Source organism: Microcebus murinus, chromosome 12 (genome assembly GCF_040939455.1).
Source record: "Microcebus murinus isolate Inina chromosome 12, M.murinus_Inina_mat1.0, whole genome shotgun sequence".
NCBI lineage: Eukaryota > Metazoa > Chordata > Mammalia > Primates > Cheirogaleidae > Microcebus > Microcebus murinus.
In genome coordinates this window covers 52262969-52280698 of record NC_134115.1, presented here as the reverse complement: position 1 = coordinate 52280698, position 17730 = coordinate 52262969, and the positions used below count along the sequence as shown (strand labels likewise).

At 44.2% G+C, this 17730-nt stretch overlaps 1 protein-coding gene across 1 annotated transcript in view; it reads left to right on the top strand.

Annotated features, from left to right (window-relative positions):
• The window catches only part of MOB3B (MOB kinase activator 3B), a 176016-nt gene extending 161031 nt beyond the window's left edge, over positions 1–14985 (top strand). Inside the window, exon 4 of the mRNA XM_012764390.2 lies at positions 13529–14985. Within this exon, the coding sequence (XP_012619844.1) occupies positions 13529–13558 (30 nt within the window). The 3' untranslated portion in view covers positions 13559–14985. The remainder of the gene's footprint in view (positions 1–13528) is intronic.
• The last annotated feature ends 2745 nt before the right edge of the window (positions 14986–17730 follow it).

Here is a 17730-nt window from a genome sequence, read left to right as displayed (position 1 = left end):
ATGCAAGAACATACGTCAGCATACGCTAATGCTCATTTCTTCCTGGTAAAGCTTCAAATCTTCCGAAACTCCTCTGAGGACTTTTTTTTTTTATGTCACTAATGAACGTATACATAAAAATTTTCCTTAAAGCTTTTAAAATTATTTTTTCCAAAATGTGTAGCAATGGGGTTTCTTTTTTCTTTAAAATTATTTTCATCGTGGCAAAATACATATAAGAGAAAATTTACTGTCTTGGCTATTTTTAAGTGTACAGTTCAGTGGCATTAAGTACACTCACATCGTTGGGCAACCATCACCACCACCCATCTTTAGACTCCTCTTCTTGATACCTTTGGCTCTTACTTTTGTTTTCGTTGTTGTTTTTTCACACATATGTCAGGTCTTTAGAATGTGCAATTGAGGCCAGAAAGGGGAACAAAAAGTATGTAAAGAAAAAGGATATCTTTTTTTATTTCTCTTGACCTGAGCCAGTGCCACTGCCAACCTCGAATGATTGGGATAATTTCTTTCTTATATTGAGAGCAAAACACAGTGAAACAACAGTAGCACGTAATGCCCTCTATTGCCAAAAAGTCTATAAAATTCTGGCTTCACAATAATATATCAGAAGAACAAATGAAGAAGGAGCCCTAACAAGTAAAAATTGCTCTAGCCCTAGAAAGCCCATTTCCTCTGTGTAAGATTCATATTATTTTCATGGTTCATTCACTGGGAATCTGAGAATAAGGAAAGGAAAGGACTTTCCTTCTCCCGGACTCTGAAAAGCCAAAGAGCTATGGTTCTAAGGGACTACAGGCGTGTAGAGTTCACTCCACTCTTGTTTTAGAAGTGTTTTCTTACTGATGTAACATCACTGTTCTCCCAAGATAGGAGAAATGTTGGGATATTTATTGCCAAGTCAATTTTGGAAAGTCAGCTTGAGGGGATGCATTTATATAACCACATGGGCTGTAAAACTGTGGAGTCACACTGTTTGTGGTATTGGCATGGTGCACAGCGAGGTCAGCGGACTTTTCTAAAAAGGTCCTGATGCAAATGTTCTAGCTTGGGGGCTTGTCTGTCACGGTCACTCAGCTCTGCCCTTGAAGCATGGGAGCAGCCGTGGACACACATCCACAAGGAGAGGTGGCTTGTTCTGACAAAACTTTTTTTTACAGACATTGAAATATGAATTTTATATAGTGGTCACATGCCATGAAATCTTCTTTTGATTTTTTTTCCAGCTATTTAAAAGTGTAACAACCATTCTTTGCTTATGAGCCATGCACAAATAGGTGTGGACTGGATTCGGCCCTTGGGCTGTAGTTTTCTGGTCTCTGATGTAGAGGAAAAACAGGATTCTGAGACCTGTTGATAAGATCCAAAGGACAGAGCTTGGTTCAAATTCTCAATCTGCCAAGTATCAGCCATGTAACCTTGGGCAAGTCCCTAGTCTCTCTGAGTTTGAGTTTCTCTGTCGGGGAAGCCTGATGGGCCACCCCAGAGGCCTGAGGGTCAGGGACAAAGTAGGGCACAAAGGGGTGCTCAGCCCCAAAGCTCAGAGGAGACTAAACTCCTCTCCGTGGGAGCCTGAGAACACCTTTCCATTGGTGGTCATCAAACTTCTAGCAAGAGATAAAATGAAAATTTCAGTTTGTTTCCTGTCTATTTATTCCATCAAAATAATACTTTGTTCCTACCAAAGGAGTGAGACTGCTAAGAAACTACAAACTTCCTAAATTGCAGGCTCACTGAGGAAGAACATTCTCCATATGTTTTCATCAGACACACAATAGAGGTCTCATTAAGGGATGGCAGGCTCTGTCTTGTGAAGTCAGCTAGGCTGAACTGCCTCTATGGAATTCTTTGTTTTCCCAGGGGAGGTAAATGCTTCCTCCAGGGACTCGTGCCCTGAAAGTTCAGAATACCTGCAAAAGGACAAATCACGTTTGTTCAGAGTTTCTTGAATGTCATGAAGAGCTGGACCCATTAATCTTCTCTCAGAATAAATCAAACTCTGGTGCCTGCAACCTAACCTGGAGTAGAACTTTCACCAGCCAGTGCCTTCCCTCCAACTCCTGATGGAAAAGCCAGATGACAGAAGCCAGCGGAAGAATTCCTTCCCTGCCCTCCCATATCTATCCTTCAAGGAGCTGGCTAACCCTACAGGTGGACACTGCGCCATGTTGCAATCTATGTCACCCCTTGAAGGGAGTGGGTACACACAGTCATCCTTTGCTCATCCCAAAATGAGGAACATCAGGAGCATCTGCCAGAAACCAATCCAGCTGTGCTGACCACTGCAGGGTTTGGGGGGCTGGGAGAGGGAACTAGGCCCCTGACAGCTGTGCAGACATCTAGGGCAGCTGTGGAGGAGGTGGGCAAGCCAAGATAGGAGGGAGAGGGGAACAGGAGCTGGAAGTCAGAGAGTGCAGCGTCACCTTGCGTGGAAATCACAGGTGCTGTGATCACAGGCAGCATCACTTTGAGCAGAAATCAGGTTTGATCCCCTGCACTGTCACAGGGGATAACAGTGCACCAGCAAGATGGATTGGGAAGGGAAGGATGTGGTAGGTGGATCTGCAGAGCAAGTCTTGATGCTAAACAGCACAGAGCTCCAGAATAGGGGGCCTGCAGGGATCTGGGGAGGGGACCTTGAGAAATACAGTGATGATGATGAACAGTTTCGATTCGTGCTCTTGCTTTCGTGATGCATTGTGAGGCTGCCTGCCATGTGTTCATGACCCATCTCCTGTGGTTAAATGAGAGAACTTCAAAAATGTGCAGCTCTGCCTTTATAAGAACCAGTGTAAATCCAGAGGTTAGATATGTTTACATAAAGTGACTTATTTTTAATGTTCATAGGGCTTAGAAAAAGAATAGCAATTTGATTCTTGTATCAGTATGAAACAGTATGAATAAATATTCTCTGTGGGTGGTGGGCATGTTTATCCATACATATGTATAGACGTGCTTGGGAGCCTGCATGTATGTGCACACATTCACGCACACCCCTCCGTCATGTCAGTAGTGTAGGCTTCTATTTAGGAACAGAATTAATCAAATAATTGTTGTTCTTTTTGGTTTAGAGAGGTCTGGCCAGCCATGTTTCTATTTTTATTTCATTTGGCTTATTTACCACCCACATTCCTGAAAGAAAGCAGAAAGAACATTTCCAATTCCTGTGCACTGGTCTTAGAGTTGGAAAAACTTTAGAAAAAATTTTTGTAGTCTGGCTGCCCTGCCTGCCTTACAAGAATTCAGACTTTGAGATGCTATCAAGGAAAGACAACAGCCCTGGCCCTGGGCCTCCTGCTCACACCTCCCTGCCTTTGAGCCATTGCTAGCCGCTGAATGGCCACTGACTCTAAGAGACTCAGCTGAGAGTACATGCAGATATGAGCAGAGATATGTTCAATACCAGACCTTGGGACATGGTGGAGGACAGGTTTTCCAGTTTCAACCTTGGCCACCCTAATTACTACTTATGCGACCATGGCCAAGGTCCTTAACCTCGGTTCCCTCTCTGTAAAATGAGGATGATCTCACCTACCACATCAGACTGTTGTAGGGACTGAATGAAATGATGAGTGTAAAGCATTGAGCACGGGGCCTGACGCACAGGAAAAGTGCAGGAAATGATAGAAACTCTATTAGGAACACAAGACACTTTTGTTGATTAATTATGACTCTCTTATCACTGCCCCATCTTGCTCACTCTCTCTTTTGTGACCTGGCACCACTACATTCGCTCGTTCACTCTGTTATTTATACTTACAAAGCCAAGTTCCAAAACGAATTGAAGGTGGCCGGTGTCAATCTCCTACTGGAATTCTTTCTCCTACTTCCTATTATACAGACACAACAACATTACAAAAAATGTTTGGGCCTCATGCCTAATCCTCGCCTGAAGAATCTGCTCTTTCCTTCCTGGTCAGTTTGCCTCCTCCACGCAGAAGCTTCCAGCCACGAAGCCCCGCCCGCTAGACCACTGCAGAGGAGCCGGTTGCCCCCTGCTTCAAAGGGCCTGAGGGCAAGAGCGAAGCACGCAGAGCCCAGGGTTAGGGTGTGCCTGGAAGATTCTCCCGAGGGTGCACAGAGATCCCTACAGCTCTGCCCCACAGGGTCCCAGAAACCAGCTGGGACCGATGCAGGGAATCAGCCCGAGTGGCCCTAGACTCACCCCACTCTGCACTGTGGAAGGAACTGGGGGCTCCTTAGCGAGGCGGCCCTGGGGCCCCACTAAGAGGTTACCTGCCTGTCCGCTGGAGTTGGGGGAGGGGGCTTCCCCTGCAGTTGTCAAGGCATTTGGCAGAAGGCCGGCTGCGTCATTTCCTCTGATGCATACAGCTATTCGGATTCCAGAAAGTGTGAAGAGAAACCCCACAGGAAGTGGGGAGCCAGCCCGGTTTGGACAGCTGTGCTCCTTCCACGAGGCAGGCGGCCTCCCTGTGCCCGAGGCCAGGCCAGAGCTGCCCTGCTTTTGTTTCCCCTCAACCGTCCCAGCGTCCCCACAGGGAATCAGCCAGAGAGTTGTTTAGGATGTTTTGTATTTGCTTGTTTGTTTTTCTTTTCTTTTTTTTTTCCTCTTCTCTCTTTTTCTGGGGATTTCCCTGCAATGAGCAGCCTGATGTTTTTCCTGAGTCTCCCTTGAAGTGAGACGCTCTCCTTCAAAGCAGAACTGCACTGAGGGAACGCTAGCTGCCGGCCACACTCGGCAGCCGGCTCTGGGCCCTGCTAGGATCTCCTCTCTCTCTCCCCGAACACCTGGAATTCTGTTCCCTTTCTAGGAATTGCTCTGTCTCCTGTGTAGGTGGCTTGTAAGCTTCACCAACACCTAGCCAGGGTGGAAAAGGGTGAACTGGAGTGTTCCGGGCAGATGAAGGGAGTGGGGCTCTCCATGTAGAAGGAATAAACACAAAAAAGACACGGACACGTACAGAAGCAAGATGTGTGCACGGCTGCGGAGGTGGCAGAGAGGCAGAGCCTGAAATCCTTGCAGGCTGCATGAAGTTGCTGGGGCTTGGTCCGGTAGGGGATGGAGATGCAGGGAACCTGGTGTTATGCCTCTGTGGGCCTTCATAGCAGCTTCCAGCCAGGGCTGGTGATGACAGCAAGGATCAGAGGGAGCGGTGCTTTTGGACTTTGGCTACACAGTGGAATCACATGGCCATTACTTCTAGGACCACCAGCCAGTCTGGTACCACAGGGAATTCTAAGTCTTCAAACTTGATGATTCAGAGAGAACAGTTGATTTAGATTTTGGTATCAAATGCCATACATAATACCACTGCCTCTTTTGATTCTATAGCTCCTAAAACCGCACCTACCTTTTCTTGGGGTTCTTTTGGCATCAGTGTCACCATGCTTCTCATAGTGCCATGACACCAGAATAAACCTCACTGGATCCTGTCCCAGCCTGCAGTCAGAGATTGTTCCAAGGTGGCCCGCAAGGTTTAGCTGAGTGCCACAGCTTTCCCGCTGATGCCAACTCAGATGTTCCTTGGTTGCCATCCTTGTCACTCCTCCAGGAAAACTGCTGGGTCTCAAGGGACTTGCTTTTGCGATAAGTGGATTAGATCTCAAGATAAGGAAATAGCAAAATGTCTGTGTGACATTGAGTATAGAAACATGGCCTGAGAGAGACGAGTGTTGGCGGTAGCTGAGGAGCCTTGGTGGTTGGGGTGGGTGAAACCTTGGCGTAGACCTCCCAGCGCAGCTGCTCGGAACGAAGGAGGGACGGTGGGACCCAGGAGAAAAACAGTCAACATCTTCAAATCACACACTTTGGGGAGAGGGAAAAAAATACCTCACAACAAAGAAACAAATGGGCAATATGGATACAGTCTGGAGACTTTTAAGTCTCTAAATGGAATTTGTGACATGAAAGGAACCACATAGAAAGCCCATCTTTCTGACCTGGCCTCTACCCCCAGAGGCCTAGCCTTGCTGAGGGGAATGGAATTCTCCCCAGGTGCAGGGTTGGGTGTCACCTGCCCTGCCCTGCCCCTGTCTGCACTCCTGCTGCAGCTCACGCGCTGTTCCGGGGTGGTACCTGGGGCAGGGGCTGTGCTGCTGATGCTGGGCAAGGAAGAGCTTCAAACAACGGGTAGAACCCTGATGGCCATTTCTGGTGGACTCGCTGTTTTGCTCTCGTGTCTTTTTTGGCATCATCACATTTGACATTACCTTTGAAATGTGCTAAGGAAGCTCCATTTTTGGAGAAGAGGCTCTGGGAGGTCACTCTCTCCTGCTTTCTGTTCCATTTCCGTTATTTCAAGTGTGCAAGCATGTGCACGTGCTGTGTTAGGTGAGAGGCAGTTGACTTCTCTCGTGGTGCCCCGTCTGACATGCTGTCTACTTTTGGCTACCTGGTTTTAAACCATTGAGTTTTTAATGGTGGCCATTGGAGGGAGGGGCTGTTTCCATAAAGATCATTTTTACAAAGTTTCTAACACTAAATGTCCTCCTTATTCTCCTTACCACACTGCTGAGCCTTCTACATCCACCTTGGTTTCATTTCTTTGTGATGCTTTTCTTCCTTAATATTTTTTTTTTAAGAGACAGGGTCTCTGTAGCCCTGGCCAGAATGTGGTGGCCTGATCATAGCTCACTGCAGCCTCAAGCTCCTGGGCTCAAGCAATCCTCCTGTCTCAGCCTCCTAGTAGCTGGGGCTACAGGCATGTACCACCATACTCAGCTAATTTTTTTAATTGTTTTCTGTAGAGATGGGGTCTCACTATGTTGCCCAGGAGTCTCTGACTCCTGACCTAAAACAATCCTCCCACCTCGGCCTCTCAAAGTGCTGGGATTACAGGCCTGAGCCATCATGCTGGGCCTCCTTAATTGTTTTATTTCCAATATTTTTTATTTCCAATTGTTTTATTTCCAATATTTCTTCTTCCTCTTCTCTCCTACAGTTGGTGAATTGAAAGAAAACATGGGTTTTAAAATGCTGTTGTGGTAGCCTTTCTATTCCTAATATATTTTCAAACTGTACAGACACAAAAGCCTCCTTCTATTCCTTTCCCCAGTGGAATAATGAAAACAGTATGTTTTTTTGTTTGCTTGTTTTTGTTTTTGAGCCAATTAAATCTGCATTCGAGTCCTTCTACATACTAGCTATGTGAACTTGGGGAAATTGCTTTAATTCTCTGAGCCTCTTTTTCCTCATTTGTAAATTAGAAAAAAGTAATGTCTACTTCACAGAGTTGTGAGGAAGAAGAACACAAGTAAGTCCAAGGGCTCCCACCCTAGTAGGTTCTCAGTGCATGTCTCCCTCCACCTCTGGTCTTACTTGGGCCTACAGGCCTAATAATTATTCTTCTGCATAGGACTTTCGTCTAATTAACACATATTTTTAAGCATCTAGTATGTGCAGGTCTTGAACACCAGGGTCCAAACAAAAACAAGATATGGTTCATTTCTTTAAGAGCAGCCTAGTACCAAATCAGGAATGTAATAAACTGTCACAGAATAACGTGACATAGGCACATTCCCATGGGCACCAAGGGACTCTGGAAGACGAGCACCTAAGACTCCTTGGGGACAGGGTGGGAGGGTAGAAAAAAGTCCCTGAGGAAATGACAGCTGATCAAGTGTTGAAGGGTGCTGGAGTTGGGAGGAGGACTTTGGGGAAGAGAAGAGCCAGTGAAAAGGTGTGTATGGGAATTGCTGTGGGTTCCACAGGAGACAGAGGGTGTCAGGCAGGATGGCGGGTGAGGCTGAGTGGTTGAGAAAGAGTCCAGATCATGAAGAGCGTTGTAGGTTATGGGTGGGACTTAGTTTGAAAGCTATGGAGAGCCATTAAAGGAGTATACGCTGAGGAGCATCATAACATGACAAGGATTTTACCTGTAGCACGCCAAGCCCATTCTAAGAAACCCTCGTTTACACAAACTGCCTCTTTCAAATCAACATGAAGTCAGAAAGTCCACAGGCTGGGAGTCCTAGTTCTGCCACTGATTGGTTGTGTCACCCTAAGGAAGTCACTTACTCTCTGATGGTCTGAGTTGCCACATCTCTGAAATGAAGGGGCTGGACTAGGACTTAGTCACTAAGTAATACCCATGTACCTCTAAGCTTTCATGGTCGTCTGTGATTTTGTGATGATGTCACTGCTTTTTGGAGCTTGTTTTGTAAATTATGGAGTCATAAAATTGCTATGTTAGCATGATGATTGATACCTAATAAACATCAGATTTTTTTTCTTTATATAGTCTACATAAAAGCTAGGTACTAAAATATGTGATGGTGTCACATAGCAAACTAAGAATCAGAGTTGGTTTCCTTTTAGCCTTGGCTGGGTCAGAAAGTATTTGTGAGACCTGGAATAAGTAATTTTACCCCTGGACCATTTACTCCCTGCCCTCCCCTAACTACCAGTTATAAAAATACGTAAACTGATAAGGGTAAGATTTGACTCTTAGTGCTCAGCAAAGTTTGTTCTATGGCTATTTAAAACTCCATGCAATGACTAACAAATATATGGAGAACATTTTCAATTGGTAAAGTGTTCAGATCAGACAAAATTGAGTATATTATGTCAAAGATAGGCTGATTTCATTTACCCCCACAAAAACTAGGCAAACGTCATTTAAACTTCATTTCTAAAACTAAATATTTTAATTTGGAGTCTCAGTCTACTTTGCTTTTTGTTGTTTTTTAAATAACTGGAGTTTGTTTTCTTAGAAAAATGACATGCATATCAAAAATATCTAAAAATTCAGATACTATGCAAAAGACAAAATATCAGAAATATTAAACATGCATAATTTCATCCTCCCAGAGATAAACTCATCATATTGGACCCAAGTTTTGTTTATATTTTTTTCCAAAATAATTGGATCACACCATATGTAAACGTACTGTTACGTGACTTGAACAAAATATTCGTCATTATACATTAATATACAACAAAGTTGTAAAGGTCTTCTCAGACTCAGGCAAAAATTGAATGGTGAATTCCAGTGCTGGTAGAAAGTAATACAATGCAAGTGGTGCAAAGAGATGGGGGTATTAAAAAAGGTAGCTAATAATGCTTTCTTGGAGCTGAAAGTTGGATCTTAAAGGATGCCAAAATTTGCCAAGCATTGAAGAGTAGAAAGCATTTACCAGATAGAAGAAAACTGCCTGTGAGAAACCACTAGAAACCAGCCTGTGGGAGACCTGGAGAAATCTAGTTCACCTGGTGGGTGGAGATTCAGCAGGAGGTGAACAGAGGGTGGTGGGACAGCTTTGTTCACCAGGCTGCAGAGTATGGAATTTGTTCTGCTGACAGTGGAGAGCCAGTGACTTGACAGAATCCATCACTGCTTTGTATTAAAGCAAATGGGAATGACCACAACCAAAACTCCCAGCTTCGCTCCTTTCTTAAAATCACATTTTTAGCCTGGCACAGTGGCACGCACCTGTAGTCCCAGCTACTCAGGAGGCTGAGGCAGGATTGTTTGAGCCCAGGAGTTCAAGTCTAGCCTGGGTAACATAGGAAGACCCCATCTCAAAAAAAAAAAAAAAACAAAAAAAACACCACGTTTTAAAAATCCAAGTGTTTTTAAAAACCTTCATAGACAAGCCAAGCACAGTCTTGATGAACATTTCTCAGAAAATTCTTGTCACCTCTGCAGAAGCCTTTTAAAGCACCCTTTGGAGTTCTTCAGCAACCTGCCTTAATACATAGGGCATTCAATAACTGCAGCAATGGCAAATTCATCTTCAAGAGCACCCCGGGTAGAAGTTGTTTAGGCCACTCTCCCCGTGGAGAAAGAATGTGTTTGGCTCTGCTAGATGTCTGCAGGAGGGCTCTGATGAGGAAAGCTGTGGAACCTAGTATTGGCCATTTGTTTTTTCTTGTGGAACAAGTTGTTTCTTAGATAGCTCACTGCTGCCACCCAGTGTAGGAATGCTAGAATACAGCTTTGAGAGCTTTCAGACTTTGAAGGATGGATCCAATTGAAACGTCCTTCCTCAACTTTCTGATCTGCTATTTCAACTCTTCTTTCCCTATATGAATTTAAGAGACAGCCCGGCAGACAGTTTTTTCCTCTGCGTTTTGAGGCAATACAGTGAAGTGAGGAAAGCACCAGTCCTAGCTCTTCACAGACTAACTCAGTGACCTTGGATAAGTCCCATATCCTTTCTGAAACCGTTCCCCTGCTCTGTGTGTGTGTGTGTGTGTGTGTGTGTGTGTGTGTGTGTGTGTGTGTGTGTGTGTGTGTGTGTGTGTGTGTGTGTTGTAACTCTTCCATATTTCTAGTGTCTCTAGTCTCTCAGGGGCATACTTGTTTCAGTATGTACCCATTACACCATAACTCAGATTGGCATCAGTCTGAGTAAAGAAAAAAATCTTTGGCATTTTGAAAATTCAGGAATGGCTGCAACCATCTATGATTAATATGTCGATATATAAGTCATATCATCCGAATGCATATTCATGCGAAAGTCTTAGTGGCTTTAAGCCACAATCACATGGCGCAGTGGAAAGAACCGGCCTTTGCAGGCAGACAGACCTGGGTTTAAATCCTATGCCTGCCGCTCTCTGCATGGCTTCGATAAGGTGCCCTCCTTCCCTAAGCCTGTGTCCTCAACAGCACAGTGGGGATGGCAAATCTTACTTCACATGCCGTAATATCTGCAGAGCAGTGGACACCAGGACTGACGAGCACCAGACCTCTGTTTATAAAAGCAATTGTTACCAGTTACGCTCTGCAGTTTGCGTATTTATCTTGAGCAAATTTTGCTCTGCTCTGAGACGGGGATTATTCATCTGTCAAATGGGATCATAGTTCCTTCTCTTAGAGTTACACATGACATAACCACCCCAAAGCACCTGGCAACTCATAGGTACTTAACAAATGCTAGTTCCTTTCTTTCTGAAAATACTGATGCATTGCAAATAATTATGGAATTAGTTATAAAGCTAAAACCAGGTGTCCTCAAACTACGGCCCACGGGCCACATGTGAGTGTTTTTGCCCGTTTGTTTTTTTACTTCAAAATAAGATAATGTGCAGTGCACATAGGAATTTGTTCATAGTATTTTTTAAACTATAGTCCGGCCCTCCAACGGTCTGAGGGACAGTGAACTGGTCCCGTTTAAAAAGTTTGAGGACCCCTGGCTAAAACTGTGCTTATCCCATAAGCACACTCCCTCTCTCCCATTTTTGGTTCTCTCTCTTTCTTGTTGCACACCTTATTTTTTCCCATCTCTGTCATCAAAAGTTAACCCAAAAAACAAGGACATTTGGAAGCTTTAAAAAAAAGAGAAAATTTATTTTAGGATCATCATGATTTATTTCTATTCCTCACACCAGGTGTTTGGGTCCTTATTTGAGTATCTGTGCATTTACCTGTCCCCACCCCCACTGGCCGCACCTCAGCCACTCTTCCCTCTGGCCATCACCCCTGTTCTGTTCTCCCATGCTCCCCCCACCTCTCCACCTCCACTGGTCAGACTCTTTTTTTTTACAATTTTGGAGACCATCTCAGTGGGTGTATTATCAGAGAAGTCCTCCCAAGCCTCCTCCCCCCAGCAGGAAATGACTGCTGCCATATTCGTGCTTCTGAAGCACACCTTTCTGAAGGGAGAGATTGGGAAAGGGCTTTACTGTGTATTGAGTCCATGCTACGGCGACACTTTTAACCTTCCCATTAACCTTCTCAGGTAAGTATCACTCTCTCCATTTTACAGATGGAGAGACTGAGGGCCTATCCATTCCTTGATGAAACAAACATTTATGGAACACCAATTGCCAGGCACTGGGATGCAGCAGTTAATAGCGGCGCAGCTCCTGCCACCTTGGATCTTACAGGGTCTTAGATGGGATGAATCCAGGAGGCAGGAATGAAACCAGCAATAGACTGTTCCAGTTGTGAAGAAGGGTGGAAGAGAGGGCTGTGCCATGGCTGGAAGGTTAGAGAGCACATCCCTTAAAAAGGGACATTTCAGCTGAGACCCGAAGGCTTCACACAGCTTGGATAGTGAGCAGCAGAAGTGGAATTGAGATGTAGGTGAGTTAGTGCTACCGAGCCTCATATAAATATTTGTGTTTATGTTATCGCATTTTAGCTTGTGATCCACATCGCTTTCTCCCCAGTAGGTTGTGGCTCCTTGAGAACAGTCGCCTCATCTCCCAGGCATCTAGTACAAGTAGTAAGCAGAAGCTAGTGGCCATTTAATTTTTCAATACATGTATTTGGATATAATTGCCTGCATTTAATATTATCGGGATGCAAAAGTGCTTCGATTCTGCCCTGTATATTGTTAGCTCTTTAACCAACACATTTGGATAGTTTTTGAATAGGAAGCTTCTCTACACACCTGGGCACTCCCCTGCTCAAGCTCCTTTTACTCAGATGTTTTCTATTTTATAAGCAGGGGGTGATCCAGGTCAGGATGCAAAAGATGTAGCAGCTGCAATCAGCTCTGTAACAGGTAGAAGTTGGAAGCAGCTCATTCATCTAATTAAAATGACCTTAAACTTGTCCTCCCAAAATGCTAAATGGAACAGGGCTCATTACCAGCCTGCCATTCAGACCATCACTGGCGATGAAATAGGGTCCACTACCCTGTGCTAGGGTGGCGGATACAAAGATAAAAGCGCCTGCAGCGATTCGATGAGCCTTTCTTTTTCCTGACAGTTAGTAGCTCTCAGTCTAGTAGGGCCAACAGACATGCCCAGAGCCATGCACACGCAGATGTACAGACCAGTACATTACATGTAGGCCTCAAGGTGTGCCCAGGGGGAAGGAATGGCTACTTCCACAGTGGGAGTGTGGATGTCTCCCAGGCAGGTGGCAGTCATCTTGTCTGAGTTGGGAGAATGAATGGCAATTAGCTAAGTGAAGAGGGGAGGTCACTATGTGGTAAGAGCAGGCCATGGGCAAGGGACTCAGCCTGTGCAGGGTCCCAGAGGAAGAGAAAGGATGGCACATTTGGGATTTGTCAGTACTCACAAGAGCCAGGCAGGTGATGCATGACAGGACTTTGATATGTTCTTCATTTCTGTTAAGAAATGTCCTCCCAGCTGCTTTTCTTGACTTATACCCATTTAAGTCACCCTTCATTTTTGTGTCTCTGATTGAAACTCAGAAGTTGTTCTCTACTGTAAGAAAAACAGAAGTCCAAATCCAGTTATTGTATTAGTTGGATAAAAGATACTTGGCTCCTGTTGGGGAGACAACTGGGAGCGGTGGGGCCTGGGGCAAACTGGAGAGCATATTCTCTTGCTGAAGAGGACGGCTATTCTTCCACTCTGTCTGCTCAGTGGCTCCAGATCTTGCAGCTTTTCAGAGCAAGAAAGCAACCTGGATTTTGGCAAGGTAGTCAAATTTTTAAATAATGCCTTAATGTAAAACAAAAACCAAAAAAAAAAAACCCCTGTAGACCAAATGAAACACATCCTCATGCTGAACCTTATTCATGGGCCATGCTTGCAAAATGTTTTGTTTAAAGACTCCAGAGGTTCCAGGAGTATTTTCAGACTCCTTCATCAATCGTTGCTCTGCTTGTAGTTTCTCCTAACCATCCTTCTCCCCTTGCTTTCCAGAAAGAGATGACGAGCAGAATGTGTCACTGATGCTCCATCATGCCCTTTGGAAGAAAGGAAAGCTGTTTCCTCCTGGAGCCGTGTGGGCAGGGGGTAGACCGCCCTGGCTGAAATGGCGCAGCAGGGGTGGAGGCAAGCTGTCACTCCTGAGGGACGCTCCCCACTCACTTCGTGTGCTCTTAACCCTCTGAGTGCTGCTAGCCCAGACCTGTGGACCAGGCAGACCACACCGTGAAAGAAGGACCCGCCCCTTGACGCTTCTGGCTCAGAACGTCAGGAGGAAGCCTCTGCACTTCCATGCATGTCACAGTTCTGCCTGTGACCTGCCGCCTAAGCTTTACTGGAATTCAGGTTTTGAGACTGAGATGCTTATTTGTACTTTTCCACTTTTCTGTCTTGTCAGCTGGCCGACTTTTCTGTAATTGGTTTTCTAAGTACCAAGTGAATTTTGGAACTCTGGATGCCCTGCAAGTTTTTCTGCAACAAGCCGCCTTTTCAGGTCTCTGGAAGCTCCCTCTCTGATCCTGTGGTTTAACACTGTGCAGGGCTGTGGAGCTCTGAGAGATCCAAAGTCCCCCATTAGCCCCCAGCAGCATCTGTACAATTTCCCCAAGAAGTAGTTTTATCAGGGACCCCTCCATGACGTGGCTTGTCTCTGCCCCAAACAGGGTCTTCATGTTCTAACTACAGGGAAGAGACTGGTCACTAGCTTAAAGCTAACAAGTCACCAGTTCGCCTGATCAGAATGTATTTTTTATAATCACCGTCATTCCTTGTCTCTTCAGTTGAAGATACTCTTTCCTCTTTCCCAAAGAGAGAAATAAAAAGGAAGTTTTAAATGACTAAGAATGATCAGCAGGAACCCTGAGCCAGATTAGTGCAGTGTTTGTTCTTTATGAAAGGTCGGGGAGTCGTGGCTGTCTCTACATGATACTAACATTTCAGTGAAAAAAATTAAAGCGCATCTGGTTATTTGGTGCATGTAGATTTAACACCCAGCCCATTGACTTGTAACCTTCCCAACTGGCCCCTCTGAGCCTCTAAACCCAGCAGATGTTTTCTTCCTCCTCCACACTCCCCCGCCTCTGTCTTGTTATATTATGCCACAGAATTAATTTCTGCCCCTGTGATTGTGCCACGGTTGCCAAGGTAACAGTGGAGCTGGAGCTAACTTCCTTCTTCCATCCTTTCCAATTTATCTATTGCAAAAGACAGTCAGGATAATGCATTCTGTACCACATCCTGCCTTTTGAAACCTAAATGAGTTTTAGTTGATGAAATGTTGCCTTCTCTGATTCATTCACAAAACTGTGGTGGTTCTTACAGCCTGTGACTAGGGGGTCATAACACTTCCAGTGATCATTTGAATTTAACAAAATATCAGTTGGTGGAGGGAAGTAGGTAAGAATGTATTAGTGCATTTTAATGTAATAACGATTAAAGATTAACTGAACAACTCTGATTTTGTTTTATTATACTTGATGTGTTAAAGCCATTTCTTGCTGTCACAAAAGCCTAGAATCATGAAATCTTTGTCCAAACTAAGAAAGCACTGACTGTGTGTGTGTATGGTGGCGTCCTATGTTGACCTTGCCAAGCAGGCGATCCTTGCTTCATATCCGTAAAGGTTGTCTCACGGATTCCAAATGCTGCTACCTCTCCATGTTGTTGTGCTCTGGTCAACAATAAACTTTTTTTTTTTTTTTTTTTGCTTCCTTAAGTAACTTTGAGAGTACAAGATAGACAAAGATTTTCCTTAGCATCATTTTTGGCTGAAAGATTATCTGACTATCCTAAGGATCCAGAGAACAGAGATACAAAAGCCCCTAATTCCTAACCTGTGCGATATGTAGTTATCACATGGGCATGCAGAACAGTGGGACAGAGAGAGGACAGCGTGGAGCCCCAGCCCTCCAAGGAACTCTGTAGAACTCTGTAGCTCTGCACCATGGAACACCATAGGATTTTTTTTTTTTTTTTTGAGACAGAGTCTCACTCTGTTGCCCAGGCTAGAGTGCCGTGGCGTCAGCCTAGCTCACAGCAACCTCAAACTCCGGGGCTAAAGCAATCCTTCTGCCTCAGCCTCCCAAGTAGCTGGGACTAGAGGCATGCGCCACCATGCCGGGTAATTTTTTCTATATATTTTTAGTTGGCCAATTAATTTTTATTTTTAGTAGAGATGGAGTTTCACTCTTGCTCAGGCTGGTTTCGAACTCATGACCTTGAGCGATCCACCCGCCTCAGCCTCCCAGAGTGCTAGGATTACAGGCGTGAGCCACTGCGCCCGGCCTGGATTTTGCATTAAAAACTTGAGTATGTTCCTGCATTTCAATAATACTTACAAAGGAAGCTGGAATCCGAAGACCTTTGTTATTAATTCAAGGTTATTGTCTATTAACTATTTGTGCATATTAAATTTCTACTCAATTTAAAATCCAAATTTCTTTAAACCTCTTAGAACAATTTCCTTCTGGTTATATTGTTAATAATTGCACTAATCAACTCTTCTGGGGTAAATTCTGGCAAACTGTTCTTATTTTTTAATTACAAGGTGTTCCTATTCCCACAGAACTTTGTTTGGCAAATTCTAAAGAAAATCCTTATAGGCAATTTCTAATCTCCTTGGCCTGACTACATTTTACCTGCATCTCTATTGTAAATGGAGCTTCAGACCTCTGGGTCAAAGACTGACAACCCTGCTACTTCCTCCTAGCCTTTTTTTTTTTTTTTTTTTTTTAATTTTAGGAAATTTCAGGTGGAAGTTTCAAAATTGAAAGACTACAATAAGCACCCTTATGTCCTTAAGTGCATCAATTGTTAATATTTTGCGGCATTTTCTCTTTTTTTATAGACAGAGTCTTGCTATGTTGCCCAAGCTGGCCTCAAACTCCTGGGCTCAAGCAACCCTCCTGCCTCAGCCTCCACAGTAGCTAGGGCTACAGGTACAAGCCAGTGCACCCAGCTCATACGTTCTTTCTCACTGTAAATACACATTCTTTTTGCTGAACCATTTGAAAATAAGTTGGAGACCTCATGACAATGCAAAATACTTCATCATGTTCCTCCTATTAATAAGGACATTGTCCTATAAATCTGCAATATTGCACTCACAAAACTGAACACTGATACTGTATCTAATATAATTCATATTCACTCTCCAGCTGTCCCAGAGATATGCTTTATAGCTAATTCTTTTAAAAATCCAAGATTCAATCAAGAAACACACATTGCATTTAGTTGTCATTATCTTTTGTTTCCTTTAATAGATGAGTTTTCCTTTTGTGTGTTTGTGTGGTGTGGTGTGGGGGATGATGTATGTGGTGGGGTTGTGTGTGTAGTGCATCTTTCATGATACCAGCTTTATTAAAGAGTTCAAGGTCAGTTTGTGGAATATCTCACAATCTAGATTTTTTTTTCTGATTGTTTCCTAATTATTAGATTCAGGTTAAACTTTTGAGGGGGGCAAGAATACTACATACGTGATGTTTCCTTCCTATTGCATCACATCAGAAAACACAATGTCTAGTTGTCTCTCTCTCTTTTAAGACAGTCTCACTCTGTTGCCTGGGCTAGAGTGCTGTGGTGTCAGCCCAGCTCACAGCAACTTCAAACTCCTGGGCTCAAGTGATCCTCCTGCCTCAGCCTCCCGAGTAGCTGGGACTATAGGCATGCACCACCATGCCCGGCTAATTTTTTCTATATATTTTTAGTTGGCCAATTAATTTCTTTCTATTTTTAGTAGAGATGGGGTCTTGCTCTTGCTCAGGCTGGTCTCAAACTCCTAACCTTGAGCAATCCACCCGCCTCGGCCTCCCAGAGTGCTAGGATTACAGGCGTGAGCCACCGCACCCGGCCATGTAGTTGTCTCTTCATATTAAGAGTATCAGTGGGTTCAGGTGTTGTCTGCCTGATCCAATCATTATCAAGTTCCATAATTCATTAAGCTCTGAAATTCCATATGCACACATTTTATAGAGTGTGAGGCTGTGCATATATGCATTCATTTCTTAATATTCTCAGAGATCAAAGATACCTAAAAGATGATAACTGTTAGATGTTAGAGCAGTAACAAAGAATTCATACCTTTCCATTTAACAAGGCAGGGGAAACAGGAGTGTTTCCTGTGCAAGCAGGGTGTGAGTATGCCAGCTAGTGAGAATTCATACATCCTGGAGCCAGAGTTGAAATATGCATAACTTTTT